Here is a 26,186-nt window from a genome sequence, read left to right on the forward strand (position 1 = left end):
AGCTAAGAACATTCGTAGCCCTGTCCACTGTATGCCATTGAGAGTAAGCTTACCCTAGGAAATTGTGAAATTCATCTGTAATTAATAAGCAGATTCCTCAGTATTCATTAAGTGCCCCTCCCTTCAACCAACTGCTGTCATTCAGTTGGAGGACATAGCTCAATGACGGTGTGGAAGCTCTACATGCAACCACAGCCCTTGCGGTTAATGAATGTCAGGTAACAGGAACTAGAGAGAGCTGGTGCACGGCTGCTTGGACTAAGGGCTTAGCCACACTTACCTTTTGCAGGTCTGCAAAGCTCCATGTCCGTGCATCTCCCCCCCCCCTTTTTTTTTTTTTTTTTGGCTCCAGAGCTTTCCCCGCTAAAACCTGCTCTTTAAAGCCAAATTAGAGCATGGAGGGAAGGTAATTGTGAATAAGCCCTAATGTTCTGAGTAAGTCTAAGGCAACTTTACCTGCTGGAAGAACCTTGGTTCAATACACTGGGAAAGAATCTGATGGTGAAGAGTCACCCAGTTTCACATCTCTAAATGAATATGCCTTTTTGAAGCTGCTTGTCAGTTTTTAAATTAAGCATAATTTCAACCACTGGACTCTGTGTGAGCCTGCGTATTTTAAGTGATGGGGGATTATTCTCTCCCCATGTGCTGTTTCCTAGTTTCCTGAAAGTGTAAGGTACATTGGGAGTCAAAACACAACTTTTGAAGTCTTTCAGCAGTACATAAAATCATTATTTTGCTGGCTATACCTGAATGGATGCCTTGATGGTATAAATTGAACAGATGACTCAAAAAGATTAAAAATGGCAGAGCACTTGTCACAAGAGTGATACGCTTAGAGTGACACACACGTTCTAAATTCAAGGCCTGCACTGCTTGTGGCTCATTTATTTCTTCCCTATTATTTTCCCTTATGCAGTTAATAACAGATTTGATTCATTGCTGGGAATCTGCTGTGGAGAGCCAGACGGGTGATTCCTATGGCAAGGAAGCCTACAATAAAGAGACTTTGTCACTCTCTCTCTCGCTGCAATCCTTTGCTTGATTCTTCCCCACCAAAGTCTGGCAGAAACTGGCAGATTTTGTTTATTTTATTTCACTTAATTAAATTTATATACCACCCTCCATCCGAGGATACATAACATAATAACAAACCAAACCACCCCCCCCCCCAGTTTAAAAGGCCATAGATGGTTTAATCAGCCAAAGGCCCAGACAATATGTAACAAAGGCACCAGGCAAGCCTCTCTGGGAAGAGCATTCCACAAACGGGGAGCCACTGCAGAAAAGGCCCTTTCTCATGTTGCTGCCCTGTGCAGCTCTGGTGGAGGGTCACAGGAAGACGGGCCTCAGATCTTGACTTCAGATCCATGCACACTGAATTGGGCTTATTCCTGCGTCTCTACTTGGAACTTAATGTTTCTTCCCACAAACACTGGGGTGATACTGGGCCTCAAGCAAAGTGGCATTTTTTCTAGGGGGACACTTATTATTAGAATTAGAATTTATATACTGCTCTCCTTCCTAAGGCACACTGCAGCTTTGGCAGGATGATTTTTCATTGGGATTGCAGCACAGGGAAAGGTTAAACACGCCCCCCCCCCCGGCTGCCCTGATCCCCTCCCCACTTTTCACAGGCACTGCTACTTTAAAAAAAATACAAGCACACACACAGCAGCAAGCCTGGAGCTGAATGTGCCATTTGCAAAAGATTTCTGTTTCTGCCCTTTATAGTCACTAGTTTGAGGGCGACTGTATAGCATACTAATATGCAGGAGGCGCAGATGGGAAGGGGATATTATCCCCTCTGTGCACACATGAAAGTGTTTTCTATGCATGCGTGGAAAGCACTTTGGACCCAGGCATCTTTGAATCCGAGTCTCCATCTCTCAGCGTTCAGGTACTGCGAAGGGATGAACAGATACCCTTCATGGAATTCTTTCCTGCAGCTCAGGTTAGCAATTTGCATATGGTTCAGTAATGTTCTATTTACATAGGCGTGAGTAATTAGAATACAGGGGAATAACAAAAGCAATTCAATCTGGGAATCCTTTGCTGTTTGGTTATAGATATTATGCTTCATTACACTGTGTAAATTAAAACATGTTGATGAACTACTGTGTGAGCACAAAAAGGTAGGAAGGAGAACAATTTAGATCCTTCCAGCTAGTGTTGAAACCTGTGGCGTCTTTGAAGAAGGCAGAAAAGGCTCACCGTCTAATCTTGCTCAAAGCAAAATCTGAGTTTGGAAGTTCCTGCTCAGGAAAACAGCTAGGGAATCTGGCTGGAAGCCACTGGTGTGGACTAGGGCTGAGCCATGGGTAAGACCAGGCTTCCTCAAACGCAGCCCTCCAGATGTTTTGCGACTACAATTCCCATTATCCCTGACCACTGGTCCTGCTAGCTAGGGATCATGGGAGTTGTCGGCCAAAAACATTTGGAGGGCCAAGTTTGAGGAAGCCTGGATAAGCCTTGGAGCTTATCCACACTTATCAGGCAAAGGCCCACACTTCAAGTGTGGTGGGATGAGCTTGCCCTGCAAAAAGCTGCTCTTTAAAGCCAAATTGGAGCAAATGTCAATTCGAGTTTTCCATGGGTTGATATTTGTGGACCCAAGCGCAGCAGGTCAGAGGTCACTGGTGGGAGGGGTCAAGAAATGTAGAAGCAGCAAATATGACAGGGCTCCAGCTTGGGATCAAAACAGCCACAACTTTATTGATTACAGATGTAAGTTGGTTTTGACATAGGCATTAGAATCATAGAATAGAATCATAGAGTTGGAAGAGACCACAAGGGCCATCGAGTCCAACCCCCTGCCAAGCAGGAAACCCCATCAGAGCACTCCTGACATATGGTTGTCAAGCCTCTGCTTAAAGACCTCCAAAGTAGGAGACTCCACCACACTCCTTGGCAGCAAATTCCACTGTCGAACAGCTCTTACTGTCAGGAAGTTCTTCCTAATGTTTAGGTGGAATCTTCTTTCTTGTAGTTTGGATCCATTGCTCCGTGTCCGCTTCTCTGGAGCAGCAGAAAACAACCTTTCTCCCTCCTCTATATGACATCCTTTTATATATTTGAACATGGCTATCATATCACCCCTTAACCTCTTCTCCAGGCTAAACATGCCCAGCTCCCTTAGCTGTTCCTCATAAGGCATCGTTTCCAGGCCTTTGACCATTTTGGTTGCCCTCCTCTGGACATGTTCCAGTTTGTCAGTGTCCTTCTTGAACTGTGGTGCCCAGAACTGGACACAGTACTCCAGGTGAGGTCTGACCAGAGCAGAATACAGTGACACTATTACTTCCCTTGATCTAGATGCTATACTCCTATTGATGCAGCCCAGATTAGGTATGTATCATGAATCAGGTAACCCATTTGCTGGCTAATAACTCCATCAGGGATGATCCTGGTGAAGGATTCCCCCCCCCCCCAGGACGCAAATCAAATGGGGCAATCCTGCCAGGTCACCATTTTGGGTGATCTATGGCCTGTTAGCCCCCGTCGGTCTTTCGGACAGAACCCTGCCCCTGGACCCCTTTACTGGGGTCTCCTGAATTTTGATCCTTGCTCCAGGGGTGGGACACCTCAACAACATTTTTGACTAAGGATCCAACCCAGTGCATCTCCTCCTGATGCACACTGAAAACTAGCTCCATCAGGCCCATCACTGAAGCACCCCCACCCACCCACTAGGGCAGGGTTGGCAAAGTGCGGCCCATGAAGACTGTTTTACCGGTCCACGTGTGCGACGTTAACATATGAGAGTGCTGGAGGTGAAATAGTTTAACAATTTACCCAGTCAGAACCCAGGGGGTTGAGTCAGAGGGACTATAAAACCAGCTCTGGGAGGGGCGAAGGGAGGAGTTTGTTGGGAGTTGGGTGGTTGGTTGGAGTGGGAGTAAATTGGGAGAGAGTCTGTGGGGAGGTTGAGTTAGTGTAGCGAAATAAGCTGAGTCAGGAACAGTTAGGAGCTAGGAAGACAAGTAAATATCTGAGAGGTGGTTTAGTGAGTGAGAGCAGGTAGCGGAAGTTATAGGTTTGGATAGGCAACCCATGATTGTAATTGACTGATACCGTTTATGAAACCACACGCTTGTTAAACTGCAATAAATAAACAAAAGTTTATGTTTCAATTGAACCCTGACTGGACTCAGTATTGTCCCAGGTAGGGCCTGGGTGGTGGCAGCGAGAAATAAAGTGGTAGCACAGGGATCAATTGACGGTGAAATGTCCGAGGACCCTGTGTGATTGCCGCAACGAGCCGCCCCCGAACTGAGCCACCCACTTGGCGAGTTCCCTGCGCACTGCGCTAAACTGGTGCAGCGTGGAGCAGGGACTTGCCGAGTGGCGCCAGAGATCATGTCTGCGAACACGCAGATACCGGAAATCTGTGCATGTCCAGATGCTGAAAATCTCTTCTGCGCAGGCACGATTTTCAGCATCTGGGCATTCACAGAAGCGATTCCCGGCACCCCAGACATGCGCAGGTGCGATTTCTGGCGTCGCAATATGCCGCTCTGGCCCACAGATGATCTCCGTGGGAGTTATCCAGCCCATGGCTGGTAAACCTTGCCAGGGCCATGATTGGCCCATTTTTAATTTAAATTTCTGCAGGCAACCCCACCAGCCCCGCAGCGAGCCAAGGCTGACTGTGATGTCAGCTGGCTGCATAGGCAGGACTTTTCACACACACACACACCCCTCTACACGGGGCCGCAACTGCTGTCTGGAAATGAGCAAGCAATCTTTTTGTGTGTGAAGAAAGCTGAGGACCAAAAAGAGGGTGGGGGTGCTTGGACACGGTGCTTCAAACTGTGGGCCATGCCTGGAAAGAACAGAGGAGAGCTAAGTGTGGATTTGCCCTCAGTCACAGCAGGGTCCAAAATGCCCTCCCTTTTCAAAAGTTTGCTAGCACCCCTGGGGAAAATGCTGGTCCATTCATTTCCCTTGCCTTGCATTGTTCTGTCTCGGTCAAAGAGGCTTCACCTGGCCTTCAATAAATATAAAGGGTTCTGGAATGATCGCTCACTCATCTGGTGGGCGCCATTTAGGGGTATAGTAGAGGGGTGTAGCCAACCTGTGAGTGCGCAGGCAGCTCCGGAGCTGCAACCACCCACCCAACCCTCCCTTTGTTTAAGCCTTTTCTTTCCAGGTCAGCGTGCATTGCTACTGTCTTATGATGGTTTGCTGTTAAAGATCCGGGAGGGAATTTTCCCTGCTGTGCAGGTTTTGCCTTTCCCGTAGCAATTGTCACAACTTTGGTGGTTTTAGGCCTTGGGAGGAATCCTTTAGTCTATCTTCCATAAGTGTGTGTGTGTGTGTGTGTGTGTGTGTGTGTGTGTGTGTGTGTGAAGCAGTGACTCACCCCCTCCCCACAGTGGTGATTCTAGGGTTCCCTGTTAAAGGGGTTTTGTTTGAGGGGAGTCACTGGCCAGACACTGAAAGGCTGTCAGTGAACTCCCCAGTGTTGCACGGAAAAGGGGGCTGCCTGGCTGGTTGCGTAAACAGACGTCTTGCAGTGTCCCCTCCCCAGATCTGATGTGCCTCATTCCCCCGGCTGGGGGGCTGGGAGGAATACATGCCCAATGCCTAAGCCAAAGTCTTCCTACACCTGAAAGTTTAATAAAGTTGTGGCCAATTTAATCCCATAACACGTCATTATTATTCATTTCTTCTGGGTGATCTCTTGGGGGTTGGGGAGTCTCTGCCTGGGCACGCAAATATTTACCCTCACTATCGCTATCCTATAAACTAGCCGCAGACAATTTCTCTGTCTGTAGAGTGTAGCCCAAACAGCACCATCTGCACAAAAGAGGGGAGGATCCTCAGGCCTGGAGGCAGGTCAGGGGACCCAGAGATGCCTCCCTGAGGACTGAGCCTGCTCCCTGGACACGGGACTAACCGTTGGAAGGGAAGCTAAAAAATGGGGGGAGTATTTTGGAAGGATCATAGGATCATAGAACTGTCGAGTTAGAAGGGATCCCAAGGGTCATCTAGTCCACCCCTGCAATGCAGGGATCTCAACTAAAGCAGGAGCCTCTCAGACAGCCGTGTTTTGCTTGTTGCAGCCACTTGCCATGCCCATTTTCAAGCTCCCAATCTCAGAAGACTAGAGCCTGAGCCACCTGAAGAAGCTGAAAGGAAGCACTTCACACAGCAGCACACAGCTGAACTGTGGATTCCCACAAGATGCCGCGAAGGTCACCAACTTGGATGGCTCTGAAAGGGAGCTGGAGAAATTCACGGAGGATTTCTGTTGCATCTCCGCGGTGGGAGGCAGTGTCCATCCTGGGTGTGAGAAAGGGATCCTGGGCTCAACAGCCTTTGGTCTGATCCAGCTCTTTCATTTCTATGACAGGCCCACTCTCTCAAAATGTGGTTTTGAGGGTTTCCTCTCCTTTTAATCTTTGCACCCCCTGTTCTATATCCCAGAAGATTCTGCCTTCCTTTGCATTCTACTCAGGTGACTTTTTTTCTAAATATTTTGCAGTTTGGGACAAGCTCTGTGCTCCTGGGACCTGGGACCTAACTCAAAAGGGGTTTTTAAATGTTTATGAATTTAATTTTGGCTACCATGCATCAAGTAAAGGTTGTCCGTCCCAAAGTTTAAACCAGTATTACTGGCCCACTTACAACATTCCTTGGATATTGGATGTCAATGGAAAGAAGCTAGCTTTCTTCTCGTGAAGTAAAAGTTTTAACCAACTTCCTTAGCAAAGCTTTATGTGGCTGTCAAGTGCTGATGCATAAGATTTAGAAGCATGAGATGTAGAGATTGGTTTTGCAATGTGCTGCTGTTCAGCCACTTGGAGAGCTGCTAGGACTGCGTCAAATGCAATTGTCACTCACAATGAGGGGCACTTGACAAGTATGATACAGACCATGAAATTGCACTCAATTCTTGCATCAAGCTCTGAATTGGCAATATCTGACCTTGCTGCATTCTTCTCTGCCTTTAAATATTCTTGGAAGAAAGAATTCTGAATGGCACAAATTTGGAACCAGTTCCAAATATTCTAGAAGACTGTGTATAAAAGATGATTTTAAATTAGAAGGATGGGAAGACATTTGCACAATGCAATACGAGTCTCTGTGTTTTTTGAGCTTCTGCTCTGGATACCGTTTCCAAAGAAGTAAAATACAGTGATGTTCAGGACAGGGCTTTCTCAGTGGTGGTACCACATTGTGACGTGGACCTCCAATGGAGGCCGAACTTCATTGCTTAGTTTCAGATGTTTTTCACCAAGGCATTGTACCCTGAGCCTTTGCTCACAGGTATACCCAAAGTTCTTGGAATATGCTGGGGTGTGTGTACTTCTATATGAAAAGAATCACATTGCTTATGAGAAAGGTATATTCAGGAAGGATAGAATCATAGAATTGTAGTATTTCAGAGTTGGAAGGGACCATGGGGTCATCTAGTCCAGCCCCCTGCTTTGCAGGTTCTTTTGCCCAAGGTGGGGCTTGAACCCTTGACCTTGAGATTAAGAGTCTCATGCTCTACCAAATAAACTATCCCTGCCAAACGAATCTGTCAGTTGTGGTTCTCTACATTTCTCCCTTTTCTAATCTAAGATTTAGTTCTGTTTCTGCTGCAATTTGCATTAAAAAAAATCCTCATGAAAACTCACCAGTTTATCAGTGCAATTTTTCCCAACAAACACATGTGGTATGCAGTTTTGACTAAAACACACATTTTTGCAAGCAGTGTTCCCTCATATAATGATTTCTGTAGGTTATTTTTACTAATTTGGTATTTATATGCACACTTTATAGTAATAGATGCCTATTTGTTTACATCTTTTTTTGAAAGTACAAATTGAATATGTTTGTCTTTGAGTGCAAACTGAGTTTCTCCTCCCTGCCTAATGTCTGTCTGGAGGAACATCATACCTAAATAGCCTGATCTTTTGATGTTTCTTCAAAAGTAAATCACAAATAGAAAGGGGGGCCCTCCTGGAAGGTCCCTGGTCCAGGGGCTCCTCAGTTTTAGCAGAATATCTGGGCACATGGCATTTTAAAAGGCTCCTTCACATAAAATGTTCACTCCAAGTGGGATGTTAGGTGTTATGTACTGAAGTTCTCACCCTGGGCCAGCAGAGGGATACTGTAGATAGTTATGCAAATAAGGGATCGAAAGTGACGTTCAGTGATTGGATAGTTTTAGAAAATTGTCACAGTTACGTTGTACTGGAGCTCTATATAAGCAGGCTGACTGAACCCTTCAGTTCAGTTCTGGCCTCTGAATAAACAAGAGCTGTTTGAAGAATCACTGTGTCGTCTGATATGTTCACCCACAACTTAACACTAGTGTTATCAGGAAGAAGAATATCGTAGTATTATTGTCCTCATGGAAGATGGAGCAAGCATGTTTTCTCCTGTGCCAGAGGGTAGGACTCAAACCAATGGCTTAAAGTTGCGTGTGAAAACCCCCAAAACCACCCCCAAATGAAGATACAATAGACACAGATTTTAGTTTAAGGTTTGGGGCATTAAATTTTGACCACAACTTTATTGATTACAGCATGTGAGTGGTTGCTTAGGCATTGGTTCCAGGCTACCTGAACCTGCACGGTGGCAGAAACAGGACTGACACTGGGCACCACCATATGTCAGTAAGGGAAAGCATCCTGCGGGAGCAAGAACTCTTTCGATCTCACAGCTCGCCCCAGATGCTCCCAGGGGCTCTGGCGTGGCCCTAGCCCCTTGGACAAAAGCAAGGCAAGCCCCTGGATTCCTTTAATGGAATCCCCTAGCAGCAGCAATAGAGGGGCAGGCACAGCCAACCACATCCCCTCCGCAAAACATTGAACCAATGCCTAACTGCCAACCTTACAAAGTTGTGATGATTTGCTACACGGCTGGCAAAAACCAAGTGTTTGACAGTTGAATGGTTTCCCTCGGGAGGTTGTGGACTCTCCTTCCTTGGAGGTTTTTAAGCAGAGGTTGGATGGCCATCTCTCCTGGATGCTTTAGTTGAGATTCCTGCATTGCAGAAGGTTGGACTAGATGACCCTTGGAGTCCCTTCCAACTCTACAATTCTATGATTCTGTGCCCCTGTTTTGACATGCAAAAGACTATTTATACCAGTATACCTGAAGGAGCGTCTCCACCCCCATCGTTCTGCCCGGACACTGAGGTCCAGCGCCGAGGGCCTTCTGGCGGTTCCCTCATTGCGAGAAGCGAAGCTACAGGGAACCAGGCAGAGGGCCTTTTCGGTGGTGGCGCCCGCCCTGTGGAATGCCCTCCCATCGGATGTCAAGGTGATGGACAACTACCTGACATTCAGAAAACATCTTAAGGCGGCCCTATTCAGGGAAGCTTTTAATGTATGATATTTTAGTGTTTCTTGGTTTCTGTGGAAGCCGCCCAGAGTGGCTGGGGAAACCCAGCCAGATGGGCGGGGTACAAATAATAAATTATTATTATTATTATTATTATGTGGAATATTCCAAAGTCCAAAATCCTCCCATCCTGGCAAAGACCAGACACACCTGTTTAGCAGCAACAAGGCGGAGTCTTGTTTTGCCTTCAAATCATACCTTGGGCATGAGCTACACAGCAAAGCACAGGGTTTGGTTCAGCAGAAAGGGATATGATCCCTGGAAGAAAGCCCAAATGCCCAGATAGTCCTGGATAGCACTAGACGTTGACACAAGAGCTTTTTCACGTTGTGCACAGGGCACCCTTGGGAGAGTATCCTCAGGATAGAAGGAGCACTTCATTCACCAGCCACTGAGTCATAGGAAAAAGTTATTTCAGGAGAAGTAAAAGTGGTGTCACAAGATAGATATGCATGCAGGTGCTAAATGCTGCTACAGCTGCTCTAAGGAAATAGCTTACCTTTTCTTGGATATTTGCATCTGAAAAAAAATACAACAGTAACTTCATTGCACATTTATGTTGCATCTAACCCTTTTAAAACTATGATACTGATTTGAGTTACGCTTTTTACATATTTTAATGAAGTGTTTGTTAACTTTGGCAAACAAGAGGTTTGATGATTTGCATAAAGTTCAATTTTTTAAATCTGATTTTCTAAGTATACAAATGCACCACTGTCAGTAAAGGAGATTTAATGACACCAGCACATAATTCACAGGCCCTGCAAATTGATTCTTTTCGAGGCTTGCAATGATGGATTTTGGGCCTGATGTTTGCTTTATACATTGAATGTGTATTACTGTAAGTCATTTATCTAAATGAAGGCTGGAGTTCAAAGTATATTGTTGTACTGAAGAGTAAAATGAAATGTGTTTTAATTATCAAGGAAATTTATGACACCTCTACTCTCTGTTTTTTTGCGTGCACATACCACATTTATGTACATATTTTAGAAAATTCAGTTGTGGTTAATTGGAGCCCATTCCCAGTGCTTTTTTTTCCTAAAAGATATTTAGGAGTACTCTTATTTCGACGCAAGAAAATCACCATTTTATAGTTCAAATCAGGGAAAATAAATACAGTAAATGGACAAAAGTACAAAGATTCACAAAATGTTTAGGGGTATGCGTACCCCTGCATCTCCCCAGAAAAAAGCACTGCCCATTCCTCTGTTCACTACCTTGCTTGGAAGGAAGTTCTATTGATTTTGAAAGGGCTTCCTTAATTCCTGGGAAATACTGGATGCTAGGTGCACATCCTGTTCCTGTGTGTGTTTACTCAGAAGTAAGTGCCACTGGGTTTTAAGGTACTTACTCCTAGGTTAGATTGTGCATAGGATTATAGTTGTAGGCCAGGCAAGGGTGGCAAACACAGTTCCCTGCAGAAGCTGTAAGTCTCCCTTTCTCACCAGCCAGGGCTGATGGGACTTGTGGGGCAGCCAAGCCGCACGGCACCATCTTGGCTGCCCCTGCCTGAGACTTGGAAGTCAGTTCCATGGAATTCAGTGGCATTTTGGAGTAAGGTAGATGGGATCAGGTTGCAAAAGTCATACTATGACCTGGATACTCATACATATTTTAAAAATGGAGCACGATAATGTGGTGGTACATTGTGCTTATTAAATACTAGTCTGATAGGCTGCAGATGCTAAAGTATTGTTTTTCTTCTTCGGGGGTTCTCAAGGGTACGCAGTACTGGCAGCTCTTTTTGTTGTTGTTAAAAAGTGTGGCACTTACACTTACCGTAACAATTTCATGGTGAGTGCCAAACCCTATTTTTCTAGAAAAAAAGCACTGGCCTTAGTTAATAGGTAATAGCTATGTGTATTCATATAGTACTCCTGGGTAAGCATATCAGTACATTTTGGAACAAATCATTTGGGCAATGCAGTTGTGGAGGGGGAAGCAACAGTTGTGGGGACCATCCTTTGATTTAAAAAAAATAAGCTAATCCTAGTTTTTAAATTAAGGGTGTGGGGAGAAGTCTATAATGAAGTCTATAAATAAAATCTATAAATGTCACCCCCTTAGGCCCACCAAATGTAGCTACACCCTAAGAGCTGCTGTGGCTGTGGCCCTGTGGCTTGAGTTTGGGACTGGTCTCCACATTCACGTTGCTCCTCTGCCAGGAAGCTCACTTGAGCCTGTCACCATCTCCCAGACCAACCTAATCGACAAGCTTATTGTGATCATAAAACGGGAAGGGGGAAGAGAACCCCAGAGTTCTGTGGTAGGAGGTAAGTATAGGTATCACGAGTAAAATAAAATTCACACACAGACCCCGGCAAACCTTCTGTGTATTGCCCCTTCTGCTGGCAGGTCATGAGCAAAGCTTTATGGACCAGTATTGGAAGCCTCCCAGAAACAAGTTTACTGGTCAGGTCAGTAAAATACTGAATAGTTGAAGAAATCCCTTATTTCAATCTTTGTGGCTTCTACATTGTAGGCTTTGATAACCTGACGGTTCACTAAATTACTTTTGATGTTCAGTGTTGGTTTGGTTTGTGTTTCATGGGCTGAGAAACCCTCAGCAAAGGACTCCGTTTGTGGACGTCTTTACAAGAAGTTATGGTCTCTCTTTCTATTCTTACCCTATTGTTTTTGTGTTCTGGAAATAAATGTGTAGACTTTAAATGCAGTTTCTAAAAATAAAAAATAATTAAATCAGTATTTGATCCCCAAATTACTGAATATGACATAAATGCCTATTATATCTATATCTAATCTATATCAAATTTGGACTGCAAAACTTGTGCGGATGGGAATGTCCACACAGCAGGAACTGAACCAAAGTTCCATCTGCAACATAAAGGTTTTGAAAGATCAGATTTGCCTAGTTCTGATTCCTTGACAATTGTTGATAAAGGGATACATGTTTTTTGGGTCTTTAACCTGGTGGGAGATAGAAGCAACTGGGTGAACTGAGCAACAGTTGTTGTCTTTTCATGCTTTTGTGAAATTCACACTTTGATCTAAACTGTTTCTGTTTTGGGCACGTCTGTCCTACAAATTTTAAGCCATGTGTCAGCTAGTTTCGACTTTTTTCAATGTGTCTTCTGGAATTACAGTTTTGTTAAAGGAATTCAGAATTTGTGAATAGTGATTTGACTTACCTGAGACACACTTGCTTGACTAATGTGTGAATCACAACTCAAGTTACCCATCAGCCTCTGCACTTCCTAAACGTTCCCCACTGGATACCCCTCCCACCTCAAATTGCATTTAATAATACATATTTTGACAGAAAATATTTCAAAAATATATTTAAATGTGAATTTCCATGTGCATTTTGAAAAATAAACCAGAGACTAATGCAAAAACGTGGTGGAATGGGGTCATGAGTGAACAAATGTGAAAGTGGCACAGATCAGATCAGAAAAAGGCTGTGTCAGGGATGGGGAACCTTTGGCTCTCCTGCTGTTGCAGGACTACCACTCCCATCATCCCTGAAACCTGACCATTCTGGTTGGGACTGACGCAAGTTGTTGGATTCCAACAATATCGAGGGCCAGGATTGTTTGATGGTGGCTCCTAGCCTCAGTAAGCTATACTTCCAGAGCTCCTTGGTAATGAGCTATGGTAATTAAGTTTGGAACTGCATTAAATCTCAGAGATGTGCTGTCATGCACAGGCTCAGTCCAGAGTATTCAGAATATGTTTCCAAGCAAGTGCTGCTCCCAGTTATTGGATGCCAAGATCTGCCACTTGTGCTAACCGCTGAGCAATGAGGGGAAACACATAGCAGATCAAATATGGTCTTTCCTTTTCAGTTGTAGCTGTGGTGATATTTTGCAGTGCCATAAGAGGCGCTGATAGGCACAAAAATTATTTAAAACCTCTTCCTTCTCCCAGGGCAGACAAAGAGGGACAGACTCCTAAACTTGCTGGGAGGACTGCTTTACGGTGTGATGGAAGACTGCAGCTGTGGCATAAATAGCTGCCCACTGGGCCCAAGTGTCCAGTCCAGGTGGCAACATTTGAGTCTGTCAAAGCATAAGGGACCATTGGAAGCTACAGCTTCACATGAAGCACCAAGCTGTTGTCCAGCGTGTATTTTGCCAAATGCAAGTGTTATTTTGTATTCAGCAGTAATAACAGCACCAATGAAGAGAAGTCTGGTGCTTTGATTCAGTAGCAGGCTTAATACAAAATACAAAGCAGTGAAACAGTCTTTAAGCAGGCTGCTCTGGGGGGCAGGACTCGAACCCATGGCTTCAAGTTACATGAAAGGAGCTTCTGTCTAAACATCAGGAAGAACTTTCTGACCGTAAGAGCTGTTCAACAGTGGAAGGGATGTCTCCCTCGGGAGGTTGTGGACTCTCCTTCCTTGGAGGTTTTTAAGCAGAGGTTGGATGACCATGTGTCATGGAGGCTTTAGCTGAGATTCTTGCATTGCAGGGGGTTGGAGTAGAGCACTTCTGGGGGTCCCTTCAAACTCTACAATTCTAGGGTTCTGTGATAAGCAAGATAAGATGCTTCCCCATTCAGTTGCTGGGAGCCCCAGGAAACAGCAGGGGAGCAGCACCAGGTGCCCAGCAGCCAGCACCCTACCAGTCTGGGCCCACATCAAAGCTCCAGGGTCAGACCCCACCTGGGAGATTTATATACTTCAGACCCTTAGGGGCTGAGGACTGGGTGGCCTGAGACCTAAATTCCTGTCACTGTTCCCATAAGTCATTACTGGGATGGTGTGAGGAACGTTGCATTGCCTGCCAGGTAGCTGATGCCTCCCCCTGAGGCACAAGCAGTAAATCAAGACATTTATTAATTTTCCAAAAAATAACACAAAAGAATAGAAGATAACAGCAACACTTTTTAAAAAGAAATGAGAAAAAAATAAAACAGAAAAAAATTACATCATAAGTTATAACATCATAACTTCCCTCCCCTCCCCCTCTTGGTTTCATTGTTTAATACTTGTTCATGCACGTCCATAAAACCTTATATATTTCATAATCCAATTTAAACCTTCATCTTAATACAAGTGACATGTAAAAGTTATAGAATCATAGAATCATAGAGTTGGAAGAGACCACAAGGGCCATCGAGTCCAACCCCCTGCCAAGCAGGAAACACCATCAGAGCACTCCTGACATATGGTTGTCAAGCCTCTGCTTAAAGACCTCCAAAGAAGGAGACGCCACCACACTCCTTGGCAGCAAATTCCACTGTCAAACAGCTCTTACTGTCAGGAAGTTCTTCCTAATGTTTAGGTGGAATCTTCTTTCTTGTAGTTTGGATCCATTGCTCCGTGTCCGCTTCTCTGGAGCAGCAGAAAACAACCTTTCTCCCTCTTCTATATGACATCCTTTTATATATTTGAACATGGCTATCATATCACCCCTTAACCTCCTCTTCTCCAGGCTAAACATGCCCAGCTCCCTTAGCCGTTCCTCATAAGGCATCATTTCCAGGCCTTTGACCATTTTGGTTGCCCTCCTCTGGACACGTTCCAGTTTGTCAGTGTCCTTCTTGAACTGTGGTGCCCAGAACTGGACACAGTACTCCAGGTGAGGTCTGACCAGAGCAGAATACAGTGGCACTATTACTTCCCTTGATCTAGATGCTATACTCCTATTGATGCAGCCCAGAATTGCATTGGCTTTTTTAGCTGCCGCGTCACACTGTTGGCTCATGTCAAGTTTGTGGTCAACCAAGACTCCTAGATCCTTTTCACATGTACTGCTCTCAAGCCAGGTGTCACCCATCTTGTATTTGTGCCTCTCATTTTTTTTTTTTTTAAATTTTTGCCCAAGTGCAATACTTTACATTTCTCCCTGTTAAATTCATCTTGTTTGTTTTGGCCCAGTTCTCTAATCTGTCAAGGTCGTTTTGAAGTGTGATCCTGTCCTCTGGGGTGTTAGCCACCCCTCCCAGTTTGGTGTCATCTGCAAATTTGATCAGGATGCATTATACTAACATTATACTAATGTAAAAATCAATACACAAAGCTCAAAAAATATGCATTGAACACTTACCCCCTTTTTAAATTCAAAGTTCTTTCTTTCTTAGGTTTTAAGTTATCTAACGTATCCTGCATAGTTCAAAAGTTTGTTTTGCCCCTCTTCTTCTTCTCTTGTGGAAGCTTCTTCCTTCTGGAGGAGCTGCTGGCAGGTCTTGGCCTGGAAACCCCTCCTGAGTACAGGAACAATATCTTTCATTCAATAAGTCCATCCAAACCTGTACGTCTCAATATCACATCTTCAATTTTTTAAAATAACCATCATTTCCCACATTCCTTTCCAATCCTTATATGTCTTTTCCCAGGCCTCTTTAATGATTTTACATTGCCACCACATATAGCAACCTTTTATTGCCCTCCCCTTCTGTTTCTTCTCTATCACAGTCAAAGCCTCCCAGATCATTTCACACAGAGAATCCTTTTTATCTGTCAAAGACTCCCAGAACATTTCATATGAGCTACCATTTTTATTTTGAACCACTGTTACCTTCCCATGTATTTTTCTCAAACCTTGTCCCTCTACCATTCCTGTCTTAATCATGCATTTGCCTATTTTAATTGTCCCACTGCCTCTGAAATTAAATTGGTATTTTCCCAAATTTTGACAGCTGCCTTCTTGACATCTTCCTTAAATTGTTCTCTTTTATAATCTAAAAGCAATTGCATTACAGCCTGGCTGGTTTGTTTTGACAGTGTGATTTTTACTTCTGCCATTTCTGATTTAAACTGAGAGGTCAATACTCTCCTTGTTTCATAGCTTCCTCTTTTCAAAACAAAATGTCCTTTCCTACCACACAAAGTGTTATTTTTAACCTTATAAGTACTTTACCAAGGACATCATCAAATTCAGTAGAGAGAGCCAGTGCTTTCAACCTACCCCCCCCCCTTCCAAGTTACTCACAATTACAAAATTTTAACAATTACATATTCGGATCTTTACATCAGTGAACATCAAAATAACTTTTAAAATTGTAAATATAATAAATCTATATTGAACCTTTAATTTTGATAAAATAAAAAAATTCCTTCCAGTAGCACCTTAAAGACCAACTAAGTTAGTTCTTGGTATGAGCTTTCGTGTGCATGCACACTTTTTTATTATTATTTTTTATTTTGACTATGGCAGACCAACACGGCTACCTATCTGTAACTTTAATTTTGAGTTTGTTTTAGTCCAATATTAGCAATAGGTAGTCCTCTTCTTTTAGTCTTAGTTTTTATCTAGCTACTTTTCATAAAGTAGAAACATTTTTGGAATTCCATTAAATTGGGGGTCTGCAACCGTCAGAAAAATTCTAGAACACTTTTCCAGAAGTGAGATAGGTTCCAATCTTTTTTCCCAAAGAAAAGAAATTTTAAAACAGTCTTCCATCAAGTAACATTATAATCCTGGGGGCCCCGCTAGGGGCGCATTGGAAGATGGCCAACAATACCATCTCTCCAGCTCACACGAGATAATTAAGAGGCTGATATGGGAGTATGCAGCCTCCCTTGTTGCCCCAAGGGAATGGGGAACACTGCCTTGCCTGCGGTTGCCATAAATCACCCCCAGATTCAAAAGAAGGGGGTGAGGGCACTAGGCACAAAGCCCTTGTGTGGGCCCGGCTCTCCCAGACGCTGTCTCTGATCGCGCGTACTGGCTGCAGGAGCTAAAAATAAACAATTAGAAAGAAGCAAATGCACATATTTCGAGTGAAGATCGGGAGATAAGACTGCTAATTAAAGTGATCTCTGTGAAGTGGAAGCAACGGGCTGGATTTAACAATAAATCAAGAAGAAGATTCATCAAAGGATCGGTATGTCGTAGTGGAACTGAAAAGGGGGGGGGGGACTTTTATTTTTTTATCTTAGGTGAGTACCTAACAACCCTCCCCCCAAGAAGAATCGTTGCAATTACTGATTACAAGCAGGATAATTAAGAACTGTGTGGAAATAAATTACTAATCAAAGACATGGCTTGTGGGAACATCGGGAAAGGAATGAAAGCTCTTTGTGACACAGTGAAAAAGAGATTTGGTATGCCCGGCCTGGCCACAGGATGATCGAGGGGGAGGAGGACCATGGCTTGTTATTACACCGGACTGTGAGTTGGGCCTGGCAGGGCCCCCTGAGAAAATTGAGGAGAGACTGGCAGGCCTGTGGAAATCAATGGACAGACTGTGGGAATGTTTTGTACGGGGGTGTGGAAATGGCGTCTGTCTATCTTGATATGGCTCTTGGAGGAGTGCAAAATCCACACAGGATATAACGTTTGTTTTCAACCCGCTTGTGGAGACTACCAGAGATCACAAAGAAAGGAATATATGATAACAAGAAGAAGATGAGGAAAACAAAGAGAAGATTGAACAGAACTGTGAATACTATTTTGACAGAACTGTGTACATTAAAGCAGCAGCAAGAGAGAAGTTTGTGTTAGGATATTTCCATTCCACCTTAAAAAGGGGACAGGCTGTTGGGTGTCACAGCCTGCGTATTTCCTGTTCACAGGATGTTTCTGTTGTGTCTATGCTTTCGTTTCTTTCTCTCAGTGCCTGAACACTGAAGCAGGCAGTCATGTTTTTTCTTTGTTCTGACCAACGCTGAATAAACTTGTAAATAATGCTCTCCTGCGTGCACCCACAATTCACTTGCAGGTATTTCATGCCTGTTGCACCAGTAATGGGAGCAGACTTCTTTTTTTCACTCCCAATTTCTTGCCAAATTAATTGATTTAATTAATTCCTTAAATTTTCCTCACCTTCCAATGGGCACAATGTCTGGAAAGGTAACTGCTCATGGCTGGATCACAGGCTTTGCTTCTGTAGAGCTGCCCTGGGGTCTACGGCTCGCCTGCCCCACTCTCTGTTCCACAGCGCCGTCCATGAGTCTGCAGGACCCCGAGACACCCCAATGCTCCTCTTGGGGTTTTTTGGGCGAGGTGTGTGGCCCTCACGCTCTTCCCCATCCGCTCTACAAAGCCAAATCTGACAGAGCCGTCAGATTCGCCGTCCAATTGCCAACTTGCGGAAACCTGGAAGTGTAAATCAAGACAATTAAAAAATTCCTTCCAGTAGCACCTTAGAGACCAACTAAGTTTCTTATTGGTATGAGCTTTCATGTGCATGTGTGTATCTGAAGAAGGGTGACTGCACACGAAAGCTCATACCAATAACAGACTTAGTTGGTCTCTAAGGTGCTACTAGAAGGAATTTTTTTATTTTGTTTCGACTACGGCAGACCAACACAACTACCTACCTGTATCAAGACAATAAAGCAAACCAAAAGCCCATGACAGCAACCCTTTAGGAAGTGTCGAGAAGCAAGGAGGAATAATTGTCACTGTCTCCTCAAAATACACAGTTCTCCCACAATTCTCCCTTACAGCATGTGATGGAGAGAATTGTTATATGATGGCTGTCATTGTAGGTGCTGAGTAGGTACACACTTGTTTAAATTATTAGAAAATCCTCTAGGTGAAAGAAGGTGCTGCATTTGAAATTAAATTTACAAAGACTTTTGTGTGAGTCAAAACAGGCTTGCTGACACTATTAGCATGAAGATACGGATTTCTGGGCTGTGTAGGTCAAGCAGGGTAATGCTGAAAGAGCAAAGCTATGAGAGATTGCGCTCTCCTTTCCACGACCACGACAGCTGCAAATCTTCTGTTGTTACACTGCTCACGTGAAAATACCACTTTAGGTGCTTTTTGCATTTTTGCTACTTCAGTAACATCTTAGGCTGGTAAGTTACTGTTTTGTCCTGGCCCAAATATTAGTGTGTAATTTAATAAACAAAGAACACAGTGTTGATTAGGTGGCAATAGATGGTTATGTTTCAGAAAAATATACAGCAATCCAGACCCAACGTTGAGAGGAGAGGCTATCTAAAGTATTTTAAAAGTTCGTGTTAATATTACAATTAAAATTCCACCTATATACTGAAGCAGTCCTTCATTCTGGCTACAGCTGCATGTTGTCCTGTAGAAAACATTGCAAAAACAGTGTGTTTCTGACTGCCAGCTGTTTCCCCCAAATCCATTATTTATCTGATTTTCATTATAGTAAGGAAAATAAATTGAAATATCCACTAAAAAGTGTACTAGAGTGTTGAAGAAGAATAGCTTATGGAATCGTACAACAGTACAATTGTTTTATAGCCATTTACTGCTGGCTATGAAGAAAGATGCCATCCTGTGGATTACTAAAAATAAAATAAAAAAATAGCAAAGCAGAATTAACAAGAAGGTATTGTTTGCTTGGAGCTCAGTGAAATGTATCATTGTGCCAAAAGGTGCATAAAATAAAAGGCCGCAACATTCTTAATTTTACTTCTGGGAGCATAAATGCATTGGAGAGTCACTACATGCTTCCCTGAGTGCCGGTGTGGTCCAGCACAATGCAGTCAACTAACAGAATCATAATAGCACTGTCAGGAGGATGAATGAGATGGAGGAAATGTTTCCTTTGCTGAGTTTATGAGCTGATCTGCATATTCAGAACGAGTATGTAACATAGCTGCTGAAGATGGATGGGAGTTTTTTAAAAGTGGGATATTGAAGGCCCCAAAGCAGACAATTCCAACAAGAAAGAAAAGTGGGAGGCATCTAAGGAAACGGGTGTGGCTGCATAAGGAGTTTACAGATGAGCTGAGATGTAAGAAGGGCGTATATAAGACATGGAAGAAAGGGGAAATACCAAAGGGGTAGCCTGCCAACCTAGCAGTTCGAAAGCACGTCAAAGTGCAAGTAGATAAATAGGTAGCACTCTGGCGGGAAGGTAAACGGCATTTCTGTGCGCTGCTCTGGTTTGCCAGAAGCGGCTTCGTCATGCTGGCCACATGACCTGGAAGCTGTACGCCAGCTCCCTCGGCGGCCAATAAAGTGAGATGAGTGCCGCAACCCCAGAGTCGGCCACGACTGGACCTAATGGTCAGGGGTCCCTTTACCTTTACCTAGCCAGCAGTTGCAGGGGGAATGTTAGCTGGGTCCAGCTAAGAATGAACTCAAGCTTGCAAGAGAGGTTAAAAATAATTTTTTAAATCTTTCTTTGGCTATGCTTGAAGCAAGAGGAAGATCGATCAACTAGCACATTCACTGAATGGAAATGGAGAAATGTTATTGGGTGACAGGGAGAAGGCGGAATTGCTCAACACCTGCTTTGCCTTGGTCTTCACCCAAAAGGGAAGCGATTCCCCACCTGGTGATAACAGAATAAATGATGTAAGGAGGCAGCTGCAGCCCAAGACAGGAAAAGGTGGTAAGGGAACACCTAGCCAATTTGTTCTCTCCTTCTCTGCAGGGTAGCACTTGAACCAATGGCTTCAAGTTACAAGAAAGGAGATTCTGACTAAACATCAAGAAGAACTTTCAGACAGAGCTGTTTGGCAGTGGAACTGACTCCCGCAGTTCCAGAGTCTGTTTTCTTGAAGGTTTTTAAGGCGAGGTTGGGTGGCCACCTGTCCTGGTTGCTTTAGTTGAGATCCCTGCTTTGCAGGGGGTTGGACTAGGTGGCCCTGGGGGTCTCCATCATTTTATGATTTTATGAAGACTGCAAGTGGGTGACCATAATGCATAATGAATGCGGCCCTGCCTCAGAAATTCCCCAATTTTTATTTCTTTTTAAAATGCACATTATGCATTTAAAATTTCTTCTTTTTTAAATGCACATTTTTAAGAAAGCTAGACAAGACTAGACTTTTATTTGGCTATTTTTCTGAGTGTATGGGGGTTTCTTTTTCTTAGATAAAGGGAGTCTGTACTTCTTCCACCCTCATTTTGAAAGAGGGTTGCACTATGTGATTCTACCAAACATATAACTTAAGTATCCTGGCTTAAACATCTCAATGGATAATTATGAACTTTTTGAAACTTCCAGAATTGTGACAAACTGTCAGTTGAATCAATCTGTGTTGCAAACTAGTATGAAAATGCATTCGGAGCAGGAGGCATTCAATTCAGTTCACATTTAATGGTGAACATTCCTAATTCAAATTTTCCAAAGCAATGTCAGAAGTGGAGCACAGACATATTTTTTAAATTTGCATTTCTCTGAATTTTACAATGTTATTCTCCAGCTAAGAAATGTATACAAAAGTATATAACTTGGACTCCGGATACAATATTACAAAAAAATCCCACATTCAACAATGCATTATATTTGTCTCAATCAGAACCTGCTTCATAATCCAAATTCAGAAAAGGGGTGGGAGTGCCCACCTGTCAGTCACCTATTGTCATAGATGATGTCAGGGGATTTGACATCACTTTAGGAAAGTGCTGCTAAAAGCAAGCCCCTCCCCCACTTCGTTTCAGCAGCTGTTTCACAGCAATGAATGGGCTGAGGAAACAAAGGGGATCCCCTCCCACCAAGCAGGATTGGCCCCCTTTGCATCAGCTGACGCGGTGTGTGTGTGTGTGTGTGTGTGTGTGTGTGTGTGGACCTGTGTAGTCCTGTTCAGTTCCTGCTTTGTTCAATGCTCCCCATAACAAGCTGCTTGTCGGGCCCTTTGGAAACGGCCCCCGTGGGCTTTGGCCAACCCCTCCCCCCTTTTAGCCAAGCCCCTGCATAACATCAAGCGTAGGGGGGGTGTTGTGTGGTGGCTTGCCCCAGAAGCAGCCTTGTGGGCCAAATACGGAAGCCTGGTGGGCCAAGATTTCCATGCTAGGAAAATGGCTGTCCTAGAACGTCTTATCATTCTGGGATGTGCAGAGTGCAATGCAACTTCTAGGATCGTTCTTCCAGGTGGGATAGTGTGGCAGAAGCTGCACAGCGTGGCAGTGAACCAAGCAGGTTGCTTTCTGTGGAGATCAAGTTTCCCACTGGATTACTCTTGTGAAAGTGGTCTATAGATTCTAAATAGCCCTAGTACTAAAAGTATTTTGTGTTGTTTCTCCCCCTAGGCATTTCCTGGAAATTTAAATTCTGACAGTGTGGTTCGGCATGATTTGCAGCATCCAGTTATCGCCCGCTATGTACGGATACTTCCGTTGGACTGGAGTGGAGAGGGTCAAATTGGCCTGAGGATTGAAGTCTATGGTTGTCCTTACTGTAAGTTCTTTTAACTTCTGCTATGCTCTTTTATTTCTGCTTTCCTGAAGCTTTCTTGTGTAATGGTATCTAGCTTAGTATAATCCAAGCAAATGTCATCTGGATGCAGGATTTGGGTTGAGTGTAGTTATATTGCATATGTAATATATGCAAACTATAACATATGTAATAAAAGACCTGAGGTAGCATAGTGCCTCAGCTATGAGCTAAGAAGTTCCTGAATCAAGTGTTGACTTCTTCTCAATATAACAGTGGCCTTGGGGCCAAGGCAATATATGATATCTCAGCCTCAACCCTCCTTTTGCATTGTGGGGGAAATTCCGCTGAACTACCTAACAGAGTTTAGCTGGTCAATACGTAGGAGGTCTCCTTCGTCCACCAACAGAGGGACTTTAGATACAACACACCTTGTCATATTGTGGAAACCTGGTCAAACTGCTTTAATCTTAACTGTGGTTAGTTGAAGCAAGTGATTTTGAAATTAAGGTGCCTGATAGTTTTGTTCCGTCCACCTGTGGAGCAAACTCTATAGAACATAACACAGCAGTCAGATATCACACTTCTCTGAATTTTGCAATGCATTTTATTTGCACAAAACAGCTAAAATGCATGAATTATTACTTAAAATAAGGCCAGAAGATGTATCTCAATGCAATTTTTGTATGTTTAAAAATAATATCGCTGCTTTATGTGGAAACAGGCTGCACCAGATCAATGACAAAGCAGAATGCTACATCCCTACTTCAGGCTATAGTTTATGAAGCTGGCTTGTTCTAATTAACTATAAACCAGAAGTGGGTTTTTTTTGGGGGGGGGGGACTGGCAGTGTTGTTGTTGTTGTTGGACCCTCTTTTTTCACACATTGAGCAGAATGTGAAGAGGATAGGAGTGGAAACCACTGACCTTATCCTCTACGGAAAGTTAATGTTCTCTAATGTGTTGCCTATTTTGCAAGCATAGTGTTGTTGACTATTTAAGGTTATCACTTTTAAAAGTGAATACTTTTAAATAATATATCACCACCTAGTCTCCTGACTGGGATGCGGGTGGCGCTGTGGTCTAAACCACTGAGCCTCTTGGGTTTGTCGATCAGAAGGTCGGCGGTTCGAATCCCTGCGATGGGGTGAGTTCCCGTTGTTCGGTTCCTGCTCCTGCCAACCTAGCAGTTCGAAAACACGTCAAAGTGCAAGTAGATAAATAGGTAGGAAGGTAAATGGCATTTCCGTGCGCCAGAAGCAGCTTAGTCACATGACCCAGAAAACTGTCTGTGGACAAATGTCGGTTTCCTTGGCCAGTAAAGCGAGATGAGTACCGCAACCCCAGAGTCGTTCATGACTGGACTTAACTTAACCTTTACCTTTAGTCTTCTGACTAGCCCCCCTAATTTGTTTGCTGTTAAACCAGTGGCATAATGAATCCTGAAAACGGGCTAAATAGAAATTACAGAAACTGTGACTCCCTCTTCCAGTGATGTCAAACGCTTTTATTATGTTGGCACATAAGCAGAAAGCATAAACCCATTCTGGCAAAGTCAATTTTGCCTATAAGTAGTGAGGTTGCAGTTGCAAGGTGTTCAATCCTAGAAGGTGGAGGGGAAGTAATGGCAGTTCAGTCTTACAGACAGATCTGGTAAAGATCCAGAGACTCCATACAGAAAAATGGAAGAAAGGAGGAGTTAGTCAACTCTACCCCATGATTAATTAGAACCATATATATATATATATATATATATATATATATATATATATATATGTAGGTTTTGGTGTCTTCGGGTGTCTTCCCGTGTAAGAGTTGGGGTGTCTAGGCGACGTTTCGACGAGGTCTCACTCGTCATCTTCAGGCTGGTGCTTTCGGCTTCTTGTTACTGGAACAGAGCAGGATCTCAGTGTTTGAGTTCCTATAAATACTGTTGAGGGGGTGTGGTGTATAGCCTCCAACGTTCTGGGCAGAGAGGAAGTTCCCAGGTTAGTGTGCCTTTTCTTCTTTTGTTTTTCTTCTTTTGTACACCATCCAGTAGCCAAACCATAGTGGCACCTCCGGATGCTGCACCCCCCTGCAATCCCTACACAGATCTGGCTGGCACAGGGCACAAAACCACAGCTCGCCCCTATACACGAAGCCAAGCCAGAGCACAACTAAGTGCAGTACAGCCATCTTCTCAGAAAAACTCTTCACAAGCTCAAGAGGTCAAGACACGAAAGCTTTAGCAACTAATCCACACTTAATGACCCACCTAAGTGGTACTCAGAATATCACTCAAGAAATCACTCAAGATATCCCTCAAGTAATTAAGGAACAAAAGAAGAAAAGGCACACTAACCTGGGAACTTCCTCTCTGCCCAGAACGTTGGAGGCTATACACCACACCCCCTCAACAGTATTTATAGGAACTCAAACACTGAGATCCTGCTCTGTTCCAGTAACAAGAAGCCGAAAGCACCAGCCTGAAGATGACGAGTGAGACCTCGTCGAAACGTCGCCTAGACACCCCAACTCTTACACGGGAAGACACCCGAAGACACCAAAACCTGCATTCCTGTACCCGTGAAAATCTACGAAAGCAAATATATATATATATATATATATATATGGAAATGTGTATTTCAACATTGATAGGAACACATTTTTCATGCATTTGGGTCCATTCTTTGAGCCAAGGACCATATCACAACATCTGGAAGAGTGCAAAATCTGAAGGAATTACACCCCTGCTCTATATATTAGTCCGGAAGGTATGACGTAGGTATACATTCACTTAAAAATGTGGACCAAACAGATTTCTCTTCCATCGTTTTCTGAAGTCACACATAAAGTTGCTGCAAAAAAGGACTCTCTTTCTTTAGGTAATATAAATCATAGGTTTCCCTTCATGCTGTAGCAGGCTATTTTTCAAAGCAGGGATTCATATAAATTACAGCAAAACCCAGCTTTGTGTCATGACATTCTCTTTCCTGGCTTCTTTCTACCATTTCAACCACTGTAAATAATACTCCTAGTTAGTCACCATGGAAAAGCAGAAGAGGTTTCTGAAAGTGTGGCCTTTAAAGCAAGTCTTTGGAAAATGAAGTCTCCCTGGTGTCCTTTCATTCAGCTGTGGCAAGTAGATGTGGAGAATCGTAGCCTAATTCATTCTGCATAGCCTTTTCAAGCTCTTTGCTTGAGTGAATGTCCATAAAGGCTTTGGTTGGCATTCTGCCACCTTCTCATTTCTTCAGCAGTGACCGATCAGTTTGTCCACAGTGACTTGGTCGCCTGGGAAATCAGGGATTGTTCTTTCTGAAAGGAAAAGTTCACCAGATTTAAGGTTCAGAGTTTTGTTTCTGTGTCACCGGTTTTAAGCCTAAGGGGCCGCCTCTGTTTCACTGATGTCTAGAGTAAGATATGAATTGCCAACCATGGCAATTATGCTTCAGCCGTCATTCATGTCATTCTTTGCTATTTCATGACCACGTCAGCAGGGAGTGACAGGATGGCAGTGGAAGGAATCTTGCACGATTCCTCTGTCAGAGGTTTCCCTTCAGGCCCCCGTCATCAGTTAGCTTTCTTTTCTTTTGCTTATTACTTAGGTCCCATCTGCACTATATGTTTTCAGCCATATCATACCACTTTAAACAGTCATCTCCCCCCCCCCAAAAACAAAAGAATCCTGGGAGATTTGTTTTGTTACGGGTGCTGAGAGATGTTAGGAGACATCTTTAGATAGAAGTCTCCAAAGAACTCTCAGCACCTTTATACTTCCTAGGATTCTTTGGGGGAAGCCATGACAGCTAAAGTGGTATCATAGTGCTTTAAAGGTATGGGGAAGATGTGTCCTT

At 43.7% G+C, this 26,186-nt stretch overlaps 1 protein-coding gene across 1 annotated transcript in view; it reads left to right on the forward strand.

Annotated features, from left to right (window-relative positions):
- The window catches only part of CNTNAP2 (contactin associated protein 2), a 1,020,100-nt gene that overhangs the window by 469,377 nt on the left and 524,537 nt on the right, over positions 1 to 26,186 (forward strand). The window contains exon 4 of the mRNA XM_083468764.1: positions 22,224 to 22,371. Coding sequence (XP_083324890.1) covers positions 22,224 to 22,371 — 148 coding nt within the window. The remainder of the gene's footprint in view (positions 1 to 22,223; positions 22,372 to 26,186) is intronic.

The sequence above is a fragment of the Podarcis liolepis genome (genome assembly GCF_965112155.1).
Source record: "Podarcis liolepis genome assembly, chromosome: 12".
Lineage (NCBI taxonomy): Eukaryota > Metazoa > Chordata > Lepidosauria > Squamata > Lacertidae > Podarcis > Podarcis liolepis.